The sequence below is a fragment of the Xiphias gladius genome, unplaced genomic scaffold, assembly GCF_016859285.1.
Source record: "Xiphias gladius isolate SHS-SW01 ecotype Sanya breed wild unplaced genomic scaffold, ASM1685928v1 HiC_scaffold_627, whole genome shotgun sequence".
NCBI lineage: Eukaryota > Metazoa > Chordata > Actinopteri > Istiophoriformes > Xiphiidae > Xiphias > Xiphias gladius.
In genome coordinates, this window is record NW_024402329.1 from 1 (window position 1) to 17,000 (window position 17,000).

The window sequence follows — 17,000 nt, forward strand, 5'->3', positions numbered from 1 at the left end:
ATACACTTCTACCAGTTCTGTGACATTAACAGGACAGAATCTGCAGCTTGAGGACACAGCTGTTTATTACTGTGTACGTGCACAGTGGTATAGAAGTTGGTTCCACTGTGATATAAACCACCAACAGACCTTGTCAAATACCCAGAGACTCATGTGACTGAACCACACACATACACACGTTCTTAATATTACGTTTAATAAAGACACTACCAGTCTACTGAGTTGATAAATATTCATATGAATGTTCATAAATTTAGGGAATAATAGAGGAAATGTTTGCTCCTAATAGACAGAGGAGTAGTGAAGTATTTCAATTTTTAATCAATTTCATTTTTCTTTATTTATTTATTTTGTGTGTGTGTGTTTGTGTATGTGTGTATTGTGATATCTAGAGAAGATGGGTAACACACGTTTCCTGTTGCCATGCAGTGGGGGGGTGAATAACATCTGACAAAGCTTACTTAAACAGTAGCTTTGTCTCCTCAAAAGTATGAACAAATACAGATATCGGATGCAAACTTCCTTTCTGTAATCTTACCAATGTGAAAATTAAATCCCGAAACTGCTGCACCATTATTTAAGATTATCATTGGAAAACATAAGCTTTTTTTTTCATTCTCCATCAGTCCAGAAATTATTTGCCAGAAATTTAATATCTAATATCTGTCTATTGTCTGTTGTCTATAGTTTCTGTAGTTTAATGTAAAGCAGGTTAAAAAACAAAAAACAAAAACAAATTAGCAGTCTGAGGCATAGGATCTGTTCCTGTGCTCTGCTGCCGAATATGTTTACAGGTGGTGACTGAGCATTGACATCAAATAACCTGATACCAAAATAAACTGCACTTTAATTATTGTCAATAAGTTTAACCCAGTGTCAGTAGTCTCACTTAGTTAAAGTAAGCATGTGACTATGTATTTGACATGATTCCTCAACACTCATGCGTAAATACTATAAATAGATGTTTAGCATGGTCTCGTGACCTTAATGAAGATACTTGACTATTAAAACAATTATTATTACTATGCTAATATTAATCTACATTGTAACCAACATGTTTTAAATGGAAACATTAATTAAAAAACAGTACTCTTTGCGGATCTCATAATAATGAACGTTTATGGAATTCGCTGAATGGTAGAGAGAAGTTTTTGTGTTTGTTCAGTTTTTGAGTTTGAGATTTTCAGTGTTGAAAATAAACATTTTGTTCCCCTACTTCATCAGTCCAGAAATCAGTAGCCAGCACTTGTTTTGGAAATGTTTTACGTGTTCCTCTGTTTAATCTATACTCAATTTATGAAAATGTCTTTGTAACTTGTTTCCTCTTTAAACCGGTAGAGGAGGTCTATGCAAACTCTTCCTCCCTATAAACACATCAACAACTAGCAGAACACAGGGACAGGTTAATACATTTTTGAAAAAACAGTCAAAGAGCATTGAACTATGGCGTTTATCACAGAATGGAAATTACAGTTGCCCTGTAGTTTGTTACTTGTAGTTACTATTCAGAGTGAGAAAATCAATTCTGCTTAACTCTTTTCTAAATGTCCAACCTGTGATTTACTAGTTTGTTGGATAATGTTCATCATTTCTTGTACTTACAGGAGTTTGGATGAGATCAAACTGGACCAGTCTCCCTCTGAGGTGAGAAGACCTGGAGAGACAGTGAAGATGTCATGTATCATATCTGGCTCTGACATGACAAGCTACAATATGCACTGGATAAGAAAGAGGCCAGGGAAAGCTCTGGAGTGGATTGGGAAAATGAACACAGGTTCAAACTCTGCTGTCTATGGCAGCTCCTTTCAAAGTCCTTCCATCATGACTGAGGATGAGTCCAGCAGCACTCAGTACCTCCAGGTCAAGGATCTGACAGCAGAAGATTCTCGTCTTTACTTCCGTGCTGGACAAAGTGACTGGAGACAGTGGAGCAGCTGCACAAAACCCTCCACAGACAACAAGTAACAATGTGATCTCAGTGGCATCCGAGCTTTCTCACCACCTGCAAAATCACTTCGATCGGATTTCTACATATCGTAAACACATCTATTTTCTTCATGATGTTAAATCACTCACAGTAATAGACAGAGTTCTCTGTAATGCCAAAGCTTGATGTAACACTAAACTGACCATCTCACATTCACAAGTGCAAAGCATAAATTACATTAATTAAGTGTGAAACATGGAACAAGCTGGAAACTTTTTGATTAGATTTCAAGCTTGGCTACATCAGAAAATAATTAGAAAGATAAAATGTCCAAAACCCCAAAAGGTTTCAAATCATTGGTACATTTTATGGTTGAGATGGAAAAAAAGTGCAATTTTTAAAAAATGTTCATAGATCCTGGTGATTATTTAGCTCATCTGCTGCCAAATATGCTTATAGGGAGTAATGAGAAACCATGATGGCAAGGTGAATTATATTTTAAATGTTCAGGATAATGACATGATCTTTGTCAGATATCTGAACATAAACTAGGATGTTGAAGTGTTATTAAAGGAAACGTGGGAAAAGTGTTTTTTAATGCACATAAATAATTTTACACAAATGAAATTAAAAAATGTCAGACTTTGAGGAATGACTTCTGAACATTCATTTCCCAGTTTCACCAAAAGTTACACTGCAAGCCAAGTCCAATGTAGTTCTCTCCTCCCTGTAAGGAGGAGTCAATGCAAAACTCGGATGTCTTCCACCTCTACTTAACTGACGGCAGAGAGGACGACAGAGGACAGTGGACACACAGTTTAACATGATGGACTATAGGACCGGGCTGCTGCTTTTAACTGTCTGCTGGGCAGGTGAAGAGTTTCACTGATGCTGATCTTAAATAATTAATATTTGAGTTTCTATCTTAATACATATGATGTTTTCTTTTTCATCTTGACAGGTGTTGATGCTCAGACTCTGACAGAATCTGAACCAGTGGTTAAAAGGCCTGGAGAATCCCACAAACTGACCTGTACAGCCTCTGGATTCACATTCAGCAGCTACTGGATGGCCTGGATCAGACAGGCTCCTGGAAAAGGACTGGAGTGGATTGCTACTGTTTATACTGATAGCAGCACTGCCTACTCTCAGTCAGTCCAAGGCCGGTTTACCATCTCCAGAGACAACAGCAGACAGCAGCTGTATCTGCAGATGAACAGTCTGAAGACTGAAGATTCTGCTGTTTATTATTGTGCTCGAGACTCACAGTGACTGGAGTTGGTTCAGCAGCTGTACAAAAACCTTCAGTACTTATATGCAAGACGTATATGCTGCAAAACAGGAAAAATAGAACCAAAAAAGTTCAGCACTTAATAAGGAAAAACATGAACACACACATATCGACACACACAAACACATACACCGTCTCACAACACAACAATAATATTACCACTCAGATATCAGTGTTAGAGCTTAACTCCAGAAGTAAATATTTTCTTTCCATGAAAAAAATCATACACACATACATACTGAATGAAGATTATTAAAAAAAAAAGACTAAACCCAAACTTCATTTTCCATTCCATCCATCTGTCCATCAATTCAGTTTGTTGTTACAGACATTTGTTGTTGTGTCTGTGCTGGATGGTGTACTGGCATTCACTGGGGGAAACCTCCTGGACGGCTGATCATTCCAAGACATTTCCCCGGTGTTAACAGTATTTCAGATTGTGCAGTTAAACACACAAACATACACTAATACACTGTATCTGTTGCAGGGCTTCAAGCCATTTCTCCATATGTGTGTGCTACACAAGCGGTAGTTTTAATGTGATGAAGCAGAGAGATGGCAAATGAGGACAGATTGAGTTTCATGCGCATCATTTCTGTAACGGCCGTACGCTGCAGGTTAAGGAAGAAAAAAGAGGTCATTGGGTTTTGTTTAATTTACAGCAGCCCCAGCCTTTACAAACCTCTTTATTCTGATAGTAAGGTGGTATGTTGGCTCAGTGTCAAGCACTCTCACCTCACAGCAAGAACGTCTTGTGTATGTGTATGAGCTAATAGATGAAACATTAACTGAGATCCAGCTGTTTCCTCCCTGTGAGGAGGAGTCAACGCAAAACTCAGATGTCTTCCATCTCTACTTAACTGACCGCAGAGAGGACGACAGAGGACAGTGGACACGCAGTTTAACATGATGGACTATAGGACAGGGCTGCTGCTTTTAACTGTCTGCTGGGCAGTCGAAAATATTTAATGAACTTCATTTGACACAGCGTTAATCACTGTTTGACATAATGTTACCATCTTAAATCATGTGAAGTTGTCTTATTCATCTTGACAGGTGTTGATGCTCGGACTCTGACAGAATCTGAACCAGTGGTTACAAAGCCTGGACACAGGCAGATTCTGTGTTCACCCTCAAGGGGCTTATAGATCATGAGTCAAAATATAATCCTATTCTGTCTTAAATTGATGTTATTTTTAATAAAATCCCGAAAAATCAAACATTCATCATTAACTTACCAAAATAACCATTAAGCACATATAGCATATAAGAAAATGTCTGACTGAAACGGTCCCTTCCTCGCAAAACATCCAAGGACAACACAACTATACACTGAGAAGTCAGAGTCCAGGTATGAATATCAGAAATACAACATTTACACATTTCAGCCACAATAATGTACAGTATATATTATTTGGCGTGTAAAGTCAGTTACATTATGGCAGTGAAAAGCAGTTTCCTTTAAAAAAAACACTAGAGGGAAGCAGTGTCAAGTTTATCTGGCCTCTGTAACTATGAGGAAACACTTGTCTCTGCTTATCTCATCGATCTTAACTCACTAACACTCAAACCCTGGACTGAACTAGAGATTTATATTCAAATCAAATTCTAACAACTGTACCTGTGAAAACTGGTCAAACACAATGGAAAAAGGAGAAATGCTGAAACACTGATCAACGTCTTTATTGTTGGTGTCTCAGTCTGGTTCTTCACTCTCTCTCTCTCTCAGAGTCCAGCACTGATCCTCTCCTAAGCTTTAGTCTTTATGTCTCTTTACCTTTCAGCTCTGTCTCTCCAAAATCTCAGACTGGTCAAAATGCAAATTCGCACAATGATGCACAGTCCCCACCCATTCAGCCTGCTCAGCATATAGAGTATATTCTTCATTTCAGCCTTTGTAGTCGCAGACTCAGCCAAGTTTCCACCATGACAGTTGTGCTAAGTGTCCTCCTCTTGGCTCTCCTTTCAGGTGAGTGCAGTCGGTATCCAGCAGAGCAGGAGAGAAGGAGCTCCGGAGGTCTGCTGGCTTCCTGTCAGCTAAACTCTGTGTCTTTTTCAGCTTCTAAGCCCCAGTCCTCACCTCCTCAGAGCCAGTGGTCCACAGAACAGGAGAATCGGGCCCTCTGTCCTGTAAAGTGGAAGGACTTGCTCTTTTTTGGACAGTTTATCCTGAAACATTTAATCATCTAACGGGAGCAGATCTTTAAATACCTTTGAATATGCCCATAGGCTAAGATGCCTCTTTCATTCCCAACACTTACACTGAATTTAAACAATCTTAGAAATCATGTAGTAGATTGTACTCTGCATTTTTATACTTGTATAACCAACAACCCAGAAGCGGACACACTCACAAGCACGGCACACACACACACACACACAAACACACACACAAAAACACACACACACACACACACACACACACACACACACACACACACACACACACACACACACACACACACACACACACACACACACACACAGACACAAATCGGTCACGCCTTGTCCTGATTATAAACATTAGTTAATTCAGAGTTTCCTGACACTCTTGTTGCATTTGTTGAGTTGTCTTGCTTTTTTTTCCTGAGATTTGTGAATTTCCTGCTAAAGTGCCTGATAAAAGCCTGTTTACTTGTCTGCAGCCTGACTGACATAGAGCCTCCGATATTCTAACTCCACACTCATTGTGAATCATATCATTTAAAATAAATGCCACAAAAGCATTTTGTAGCGTTCAGACTTCACCACAACAACAGGTTATTCCTTTTTTATTGATTTGAGTTAATATTTGAGTTCGCAATCACTTCTGCAACAAAGCATCTGACATAATCAAGTGAAAGGCAGATAATGACAAGAGTCAGAATCATTTAATTCTTGTTCTTGTCAGGAGTCTTGAACAGTTATGATGTCAGCCATTAATAAGGCTATGGTTTTTCAGTGTTTTTGTTTGAATAGATTCATTGTTTGTTCATTTCCTAAAGAAATACGTCAATAAAAATAAAACTTTAACAATGATGTATGACAATATATCCATAAACGCTTAATGCAAAAATGACCAGATCACAGTGAAGGCAGTGGTTTCTCTTATTTCATTTATTCAGGTGATATTGTTCTTTGCCACCTTTGCTCAGTCACAGCTGCCTTTGTTGACCTTTGCCAGCAAGTTTTACTCTATAACCCATGTTTCTCTTTGTATGATAATCTTTCAGTATGTATGTTGCAGTCCTCTGACATTTTCTGTTACTGACAGTTATATTAACGTGTCAAAATATTCTTCTATTTAATGTGGCATGTATTAAAATTGGAGTTGGTACTGTAGAAGTATGCCTGGAGAGAGGCCTGGAGTTAGACAAGGCCTCTGAGAAGCGGTTAACAATCCTGGGACAGTATGTGTGTTGGGACAAACATCTCACACAATTTAATGTGCCTCATTCAAAACAATATAGTCACAAATGAACTTGAAATGAACTGACCTGTGTAGACTAATCATTGCATCCCCAGTTTCACCAAACAACAACTGATTATATCCTGTCATTTCCTCCCTGTGAGGAGGAGTCAATGCAAAATTCAGATGTCTTCCACCTCTACTTAACTGACTGCAGAGAGGACGACAGAGGACAGTGGACACACAGTTCAACATGATGGACTATAGGACAGGGCTGCTGCTTTTAACTGTCTGCTGGGCAGGTGAAGAGTTTCACTGATGCTGATCTTAAATAATTAATATTTGAGTTTCTATCTTAATACATATGATGTTTCCTTTTAATCTTGACAGGTGTTGATGCTCAGACTCTGACAGAATCTGAACCAGTGGTTAAAAGGCCTGGAGAATCCCACAAACTGACCTGTACAGCCTCTGGATTCACATTCAGCAGCTACTATATGGCCTGGATCAGACAGGCTCCTGGAAAAGGACTGGAGTGGATTGCTACTATCAGTAGCGGTGGTGGTGGCAGCACTTACTACTCTCAGTCAGTTCAAGGCCGGTTTACCATCTCCAGAGACAACAGCAGACAGCAGCTGTATCTGCAGATGAACAGTCTGAAGACTGAAGATTCTGCTGTTTATTATTGTGCTCGAGACTCACAGTGACTGGAGTTGGTTCAGCAGCTGTACAAAAACCTACTGTCCTCATCTTTACCACAATTATCTCACATGATTAATGTCCATTGTTCAAGTAGCTCAAGAAAATGATAGAATAAAGTTACACCAGACACTTTGGGAACCAATGATAGAAATATTAATAGAAAAATATTTTTAAACAGAGATACAAATGTAGAAATCATGTTATTAAATAGGCATCTTGCTTAACAGAGCTTCATTAAAACGACTCCTCGACTGAGACAGTAGCTGAGCAATAAACAGTTTGTGTAGTTAAATGATTTTGCTGATTGTCTCACATGAGATTAACAAGTCTTTTTATTTGTCTTATTGTACAGGAGATTGTAGTGCTGTTAAAATGACAAAATAAATATAATAGTGCAAAGACTGGAGTTTACAGAATAATGGAGGAGGTTCAACTTGTTGTTTCTGATGATTTCACTTAACTGTCCATGTTGTTTAATGTTTTACTTTTTTTTTCTCCTTCTTCTTTCTTTTTTAAAAAAGCAGTTTCTTTACATCATTAATAGATAAGTCAGCATAAATATTTTTTCTTAAATTACAACAATTATTATTTTGCATATCGTCACATAAGTTTCAGTTCCTAGGCGTTAATTTCCTCCCAAGGCTCAGAGTTTCTCTGTATGTCTGCAGTCTCAAACACAATTTGAGAACTGAAACCTTCAGAAGTTAAAGAAAATCCAGGCCTTCAACCAGCTGCAGCACATCAAGCAGCGTTCATTTAGATTAACTTGCTTTCAGTTAACTGCTGTTTTAAGTAACACGAAGAAAGAAACACACAAATGTAAGAAATTCTTTTAAAATGTGATGATTAGAAGTACAATCAATTGTAACAGAATATCTGAATTCAACTATTTTAAATTTTAACAATATTTAAAAAGTCAACAGCAGTGAAGACTTTATGCAAATCAGTTGAGGGAGTCCAGTTATAGAAAAAAAAATCTGCAGGATCCTTCAATGCAAACATGTAAAAAAATAAAAATTCAAAATTATAGTTTTTCTATTTATTCAGATAAATCAATGCATTTACACGTCTTAAATCAGTATTTGTTATGTTTAAAATGGTGCTTTTATTTTCTGTTATGCTGTTTCAGTCTCTTGAATTTGACTCTAAAAGCAGAATGTGATGTAGGTGGAGCTCACTGTAAACAAATCCTAACAGGGATCCAGTTTACATCATATTTAAGGAGGATTCATGGATTTGAAGACATAATAAACACACTGTCAACATGGCTGACAGAAAGCTGACACTCCTGGTGGTGGTTGTGTAGTTTCAATTGGTACTGAAGGTCAGACCATAACATAGTCTGACCCAGCAGTTATAAGACCTGGAGAATCCCACAGACTCACCTGCACAACATCTGGGTTTAAGTTTGGAAGCTCTGAGTGGAACTGGATCAGACAGGCTCCTGGTAATGGACTGGAGTGGACTGCTTATATAGACACTTATAGTTCTCCTATGTGTTACTCCCCATCAGTCCAGGGTAGATTCTCCATCTCCAGAGACGACTCCAGCAGTAAAGTCTATATGCAGATGAACAGTCTGAAAACCGAGGACACAGCAGTGTATTAATGTGCCAGAGAGACACAGTGAGAGACAGTAACAGGAGAGATAAGAAAACTACTTCCTCTATTTACCACCACAACTAGGAACATTCATTTTTCTCCGTATTACATTTATTGCAATGCTAATTTCAGACAATAATTTTATTATCACTGCAAGAATCCCAGCTATTACATCATATTATATTAATTCTAAGCATATTAATAACAATTATTTCAATCAATAGACTTAAATTTAACAAATGTTTTCATTTCAAACTGATCTCCAAAAATAATTGACTCACATTCATGTGACCATGATCTGCCAGGTCTCTGTGGAAACTCAGTAATCTTCCTTGTGACACAGGATGACAGGGATCAGTGGACACTCAGTTTAACATGACGACAATTGAACAGGGCTGCTGCTTAGATGGTGAATATTTGCCTATTCACAGATTTAGAGTTCTGTCTTCAGACATCTGCTAAAGTATAGCGAGTGACTCTTTTCTTTTTTGTCTTTTTTGTCATGCGAGAAAGTGGTCAAACACACTTAAAAAGGAGAAAAACATCTTCATAATCCTTTACCTTCTTGACAGAAGAGAAATGTAAATATTCAACAATATTCAAATGAAGGTTCCTCATAAGGAAGTGAAGTGTGTGTCTGTGTGTCAGTGAGAGGACAGAAGAGCTCACATCAGTTCAGCTTCAACATCAACCATGTTCTCTGTAGCTCTGATACTTTTGCTGGCAGCTGGATCCTGTGAGGAGCTTTCAGTGGATTCACACTAATAAACACATTAGAAAACACTGAATAGTCAGATGAATGATGGAGATAATGTTGATTTCTGTTTCCACAGGTGTGAACAGTATTGATCTCATCCAGCCAGACTCAAAGGTCGTGCAGCCTGGACAGACTTTGACCATCACCTGTCAGGTCTCTGGTTATTCTTTGACTGATAACAGCTATGCAACAGGTTGGATCAGACACCGTGAAGGAAAACCAATGGACTGGATTTTTCATCGTTGGGGAGGAGGTGACTTTTATCAAAACGATGCTCTGAAGAACAAGTTCCTTTACCACACATACACTTCTACCAGTTCTGTGACATTAACAGGACAGAATCTGCAGCTTGAGGACACAGCTGTTTATTACTGTGTACGTGCACAGTGGTATAGAAGTTGGTTCCACTGTGATATAAACCACCAACAGACCTTGTCAAATACCCAGAGACTCATGTGACTGAACCACACACATACACACGTTCTTAATATTACGTTTAATAAAGACACTACCAGTCTACTGAGTTGATAAATATTCATATGAATGTTCATAAATTTAGGGAATAATAAATGTTTGCTCCTAATAGACAGAGGAGTAGTGAAGTATTTCAATTTTTAATCAATTTCATTTTCTTTATTTATTTATTTTGTGTGTGTGTTTGTGTATGTGTGTTGTGATATCTAGAAGATGGGTAACACACGTTTCCTGTTGCCATGCAGTGGGGGTGAATAACATCTGACAAAACATAAACAGTAGCTTTGTCTCCTCAAAAGTATGAACAAATACAGATATCGGATGCAAACTTCCTTTCTGTAATCTTACCAATGTGAAAATTAAATCCCGAAACTGCTGCACCATTATTTAAGATTATCATTGGAAAACATAAGCTTTTTTTTTTCATTCTCCATCAGTCCAGAAATTATTTGCCAGAAATTTAATATCTAATATCTGTCTATAGTCTGTTGTCTATAGTTTCTGTAGTTTAATGTAAAGCAGGTTAAAAAACAAAAAACAAAAACAAATTAGCAGTCTGAGGCATAGGATCTGTTCCTGTGCTCTGCTGCGAATATGTACAGGTGGTGACTGAGCATTGACATCAAATAACCTGATACCAAAATAAACTGCACTTTAATTATTGTCAATAAGTTTAACCCAGTGTCAGTAGTCTCACTTAGTTAAAGTAAGCATGTGACTATGTATTTGACATGATTCCTCAACACTCATGCGTAAATACTATAAATAGATGTTTAGCATGGTCTCGTGACCTTAATGAAGATACTTGACTATTAAAACAATTATTATTACTATGCTAATATTAATCTACATTGTAACCAACATGTTTTAAATGGAAACATTAATTAAAAACAGTACTTTCTTTATGGATCTCATAATAATGAGCGTTTATGGAATTAAGCTGAATGGTAGAGAGAAGTTTTTGTGTTTGTTCAGTTTTTGAGTTTGAGATTTTCAGTGTTGAAAATAAACATTTTGTTCCCCTCTTCATCAGTCCAGAAATCAGTAGCCAGCACTTGTTTTGGAAATGTTTTACGTGTTCCTCTGTTTAATCTATACTCAATTTATGAAAATGTCTTTGTAACTTGTTTCCTCTTTTAAACCGGTAGAGGGAGGTCTATACTCTTCCTCTCTATAAACACATCAACAACTAGCAGAACACAGGGACAGGTTAATACATTTTGAAAAAACAGTCAAAGAGCATTGAACTATGGCGTTTATCACAGAATGGGAAATTACAGTTGCCCTGTAGTTTGTTACTTGTAGTTACTATTCAGAGTGAGAAAATCAATTCTGCTTAACTCTTTTCTAAATGTCCAACCTGTGATTTACTAGTTTGTTGGATAATGTTCATCATTTCTTGTACTTACAGGAGTTTGGATGAGATCAAACTGGACCAGTCTCCCTCTGAGGTGAGAAGACCTGGAGAGACAGTGAAGATGTCATGTATCATATCTGGCTTTGACATGACAAGCTACAATATGCACTGGATAAGAAAGAGGCCAGGGAAAGCTCTGGAGTGGATTGGGAAAATGAACACAGGTTCAAACTCTGCTGTCTATGGCAGCTCCTTTCAAAGTCCTTCCATCATGACTGAGGATGAGTCCAGCACTCAGTACCTCCAGGTCAAGGATCTGACAGCAGAAGATTCTCGTCTTTACTTCCGTGCTGGACAAAGTGACTGGAGACAGTGGAGCAGCTGCACAAAACCCTCCACAGACAACAAGTAACAATGTGATCTCAGTGGCATCCGAGCTTTCTCACCACCTGCAAAATCACTTCGATCGGATTTCTACATATCGTAAACACATCTATTTTCTTCATGATGTTAAATCACTCACAGTAATAGACAGAGTTCTCTGTAATGCCAAAGCTTGATGTAACACTAAACTGACCATCTCACATTCACAAGTGCAAAGCATAAATTACATTAATTAAGTGTGAAACATGGAACAAGCTGGAAACTTTTTGATTAGATTTCAAGCTTGGCTACATCAGAAAATAATTAGAAAGATAAAATGTCCAAAACCCCAAAAGGTTTCAAATCATTGGTACATTTTATGGTTGAGATGGAAAAAAAGTGCAATTTTTAAAAAATGTTCATAGATCCTGGTGATTATTTAGCTCATCTGCTGCCAAATATGCTTATAGGGAGTAATGAGAAACCATGATGGCAAGGTGAATTATATTTTAAATGTTCAGGATAATGACATGATCTTTGTCAGATATCTGAACATAAACTAGGATGTTGAAGTGTTATTAGGGAAACGTGGGAAAAGTGTTTTTTAATGCATAAATAATTTTACACAAATGAAATTAAAAAATCAGACTTTGAGGAATGACTTCTGAACATTCATTTCCCAGTTTCACCAAAGTTACACTGCAAGCCAAGTCAATGTAGTTCTCTCCTCCCTGTAAGGAGGAGTCAATGCAAAACTCGGATGTCTTCCACCTCACTACTTAACTGGCGGCAGAGGACGACAGAGGACAGTGGACACACAGTTTAACATGATGGACTATAGGACCGGGCTGCTGCTTTTAACTGTCTGCTGGGCAGGTGAAGAGTTTCACTGATGCTGATCTTAAATAATTAATATTTGAGTTTCTATCTTAATACATATGATGTTTTCTTTTTCATCTTGACAGGTGTTGATGCTCAGACTCTGACAGAATCTGAACCAGTGGTTAAAAGGCCTGGAGAATCCCACAAACTGACCTGTACAGCCTCTGGATTCACATTCAGCAGCTACCGGATGGCCTGGATCAGACAGGCTCCTGGAAGAGGACTGCAGTGGATTGCTACTTTTTATACTGATAGCAGCACTGCCTACTCAGTCAGTCCAAGGCCGGTTTACCATCTCCAGAGACAACAGCAGACAGCAGCTGTATCTGCAGATGAACAGTCTGAAGACTGAAGATTCTGCTGTTTATTATTGTGCTCGAGACTCACAGTGACTGGAGTTGGTTCAGCAGCTGTACAAAAACCTTCAGTACTTATATGCAAGACGTATATGCTGCAAAACAGGAAAAATAGAACCAAAAAAGTTCAGCACTTAATAAGGAAAAACATGAACACACACATATCGACACACACAAACACATACACCGTCTCACAACACAACAATAATATTACCACTCAGATATCAGTGTTAGAGCTTAACTCCAGAAGTAAATATTTTCTTTCCATGAAAAAAAATCATACACACATACATACTGAATGAAGATTATTAAAAAAAAAGACTAAACCCAAACTTCATTTTCCATTCCATCCATCTGTCCATCAATTCAGTTTGTTGTTACAGACATTTGTTGTTGTGTCTGTGCTGGATGGTGTACTGGCATTCACTGGGGGAAACCTCCTGGACGGCTGATCATTCCAAGACATTTCCCCGGTGTTAACAGTATTTCAGATTGTGCAGTTAAACACACAAACATACACTAATACACTGTATCTGTTGCAGGGCTTCAAGCCATTTCTCCATATGTGTGTGCTACACAAGCGGTAGTTTTAATGTGATGAAGCAGAGATGGCAAATGAGGACAGATTGAGTTTCATACATCATTTCTGTAACGGCCGTACGCTGCAGGTTAGGAAGAAAAAAAGAGGTCATTGGGTTTTGTTTAATTTACAGCAGCCCCAGCCTTTACAAACCTCTTTATTCTGATAGTAAGGTGGTATGTTGGCTCAGTGTCAAGCACTCTCACCTCACAGCAAGAACGTCTTGTGTATGTGTATGAGCTAATAGATGAAACATTAACTGAGATCCAGCTGTTTCCTCCCTGTGAGGAGGAGTCAATGCAAAACCCAGATGTCTTCCACCTCTACTTAACTGACCGCAGAGAGGACGACAGAGGACAGTGGACACGCAGTTTAACATGATGGACTATAGGACAGGGCTGCTGCTTTTAACTGTCTGCTGGGCAGTCGAAAATATTTAATGAACTTCATTTGACACAGCGTTAATCACCGTTTGACATAATGTTACCATCTTAAATCATGTGAAGTTGTCTTATTCATCTTGACAGGTGTTGATGCTCGGACTCTGACAGAATCTGAACCAGTGGTTACAAAGCCTGGACACAGGCAGATTCTGTGTTCACCCTCAAGGGGCTTCTAGATCATGAGTCAAAATATAATCCTATTTTGTCTTAAATTGATGTTATTTTTAATAAAATCCCGAAAAAAATCAAACATTCATCATTAACTTACCAAAATAACCATTAAGCACATATAGCATATAAGAAATTGTCTGACTGAAACGGTCCATACCTCGCAAAACATCCAAGGACAGAAATACAACATTTACACATTTCAGCCACAATAATGTACAGTATATATTATTTGGCGTGTAAAGTCAGTTACATTATGGCAGTGAAAAGCAGTTTCCTTTTAAAAAAAACACTAGAGGGAAGCAGTGTCAAGTTTATCTGGCCTCTGTAACTATGAGGAAACACTTGTCTCTGCTTATCTCATCGATCTTAACTCACTAACACTCAAACCCTGGACTGAACTAGAGATTTATATTCAAATCAAATTCTAACAACTGTACCTGTGAAAAACTGGTCAAACACAATGGAAAAAGGAGAAATGCTGAAACACTGATCAACGTCTTTATTGTTGGTGTCTCAGTCTGGTTCTTCACTCTCTCTCTCTCTCAGAGTCCAGCACTGATCCTCTCCTAAGCTTTAGTCTTTATGTCTCTTTACCTTTCAGCTCTGTCTCTCCAAAATCTCAGACTGGTCAAAATGCAAATTCGCACAATGATGCACAGTCCCCACCCATTCAGCCTGCTCAGCATATAGAGTATATTCTTCATTTCAGCCTTTGTAGTCGCAGACTCAGCCAAGTTTCCACCATGACAGTTGTGCTAAGTGTCCTCCTCTTGGCTCTCCTTTCAGGTGAGTGCAGTCGGTATCCAGCAGAGCAGGAGAGAAGGAGCTCCGGAGGTCTGCTGGCTTCCTGTCAGCTAAACTCTGTGTCTTTTTCAGCTTCTAAGCCCCAGTCCCTCACCTCCTCAGAGCCAGTGGTCCACAGAACAGGAGAATCGGTCCCTCTGTCCTGTAAAGTGGAAGGACTTGCTCTTTTTTGGACAGTTTATCCTGAAACATTTAATCATCTAACGGGAGCAGATCTTTAAATACCTTTGAATATGCCCATAGGCTAAGATGCCTCTTTCATTCCCAACACTTACACTGAATTTAAACAATCTTAGAAATCATGTAGTAGATTGTACTCTGCATTTTTATACTTGTATAACCAACAACCCAGAAAAGCGGACACACACTCACAAGCACGGGCACACACACACACACACACAAACACACACACAAAAACACACACACACACACACACACACACACACACACACACACACACACACACACACACACACACACACACACACACACACACACACACACACACAGACACAAATCGGTCACGCCTTGTCCTGATTATTCACCTTAGTTAATTCAGAGTTTCCTGACACTCTTGTTGCATTTGTTGAGTTGTCTTGCTTTTTTTTTTTCCTGAGATTTGTGAATTTCCTGCTAAAGTGCCTGATAAAAGCCTGTTTACTTGTCTGCAGCCTGACTGACATAGAGCCTCCGATATTCTAACTCCACACTCATTGTGAATCATATCATTTAAAATAAATGCCACAAAAGCATTTTGTAGCGTTCAGACTTCACCACAACAACAGGTTATTCCTTTTTTATTGATTTGAGTTAATATTTGAGTTCGCAATCACTTCTGCAACAAAGCATCTGACATAATCAAGTGAAAGGCAGATAATGACAAGAGTCAGAATCATTTAATTCTTGTTCTTGTCAGGAGTCTTGAACAGTTATGATGTCAGCCATTAATAAGGCTATGGTTTTTCAGTGTTTTTGTTTGAATAGATTCATTGTTTGTTCATTTCCTAAAGAAATACGTCAATAAAAATAAAACTTTAACAATGATGTATGACAATATATCCATAAACGCTTAATGCAAAAATGACCAGATCACAGTGAAGGCAGTGGTTTCTCTTATTTCATTTATTCAGGTGATATTGTTCTTTGCCACCTTTGCTCAGTCACAGCTGCCTTTGTTGACCTTTGCCAGCAAGTTTTACTCTATAACCCATGTTTCTCTTTGTATGATAATCTTTCAGTATGTATGTTGCAGTCCTCTGACATTTTCTGTTACTGACAGTTATATTAACGTGTCAAAATATTCTTCTATTTAATGTGGCATGTATTAAAATTGGAGTTGGTACTGTAGAAGTATGCCTGGAGAGAGGCCTGGAGTTAGACAAGGCCTCTGAGAAGCGGTTAACAATCCTGGGACAGTATGTGTGTTGGGACAAACATCTCACACAATTTAATGTGCCTCATTCAAAACAATATAGTGACAAATGAACTTGAAATGAACTGACCTGTGTAGACTAATCATTGCATCCCCAGTTTCACCAAACAACAACTGATTATATCCTGTCATTTCCTCCCTGTGAGGAGGAGTCAATGCAAAACTCAGATGTCTCCCACCTCTACTTAACTGACTGCAGAGAGGACGACAGAGGACAGTGGACACACAGTTTAACATGATGGACTATAGGACAGGGCTGCTGCTTTTAACTGTCTGCTGGGCAGGTGAAGAGTTTCACTGATGCTGATCTTAAATAATTAATATTTGAGTTTCTATCTTAATACATATGATGTTTCCTTTTAATCTTGACAGGTGTTGATGCTCAGACTCTGACAGAATCTGAACCAGTGGTTAAAAGGCCTGGAGAATCCCACAAACTGACCTGTACAGCCTCTGGATTCACATTCAGCAG

At 38.4% G+C, this 17,000-nt stretch overlaps 1 pseudogene and 3 gene segments (V, D, J or C); all 4 read left to right on the forward strand.

Annotated features, from left to right (window-relative positions):
* Positions 1-1,604: 1,604 nt before the first annotated feature.
* On the forward strand, positions 1,605-1,965 carry LOC120787774 (the record flags this gene model as incomplete). The annotated part of the segment is given in 1 exon segment: positions 1,605-1,965. A coding segment is annotated over 1 exon segment (361 nt), but the record flags the coding sequence as incomplete, so codon positions are not given.
* Positions 1,966-2,750: 785 nt separating this feature from the next.
* Positions 2,751-5,259, forward strand: LOC120787776. The segment is given in 3 exon segments: positions 2,751-2,799; positions 2,889-3,184; positions 5,188-5,259. Coding segments are annotated over 3 exon segments (417 nt in total).
* Positions 5,260-6,859: 1,600 nt separating this feature from the next.
* LOC120787775 lies at positions 6,860-7,672 on the forward strand. The segment is given in 2 exon segments: positions 6,860-6,908; positions 6,997-7,672. Coding segments are annotated over 2 exon segments (366 nt in total).
* Positions 7,673-11,525: 3,853 nt separating this feature from the next.
* Positions 11,526-15,240, forward strand: LOC120787777 (annotated as a pseudogene).
* The last annotated feature ends 1,760 nt before the right edge of the window (positions 15,241-17,000 follow it).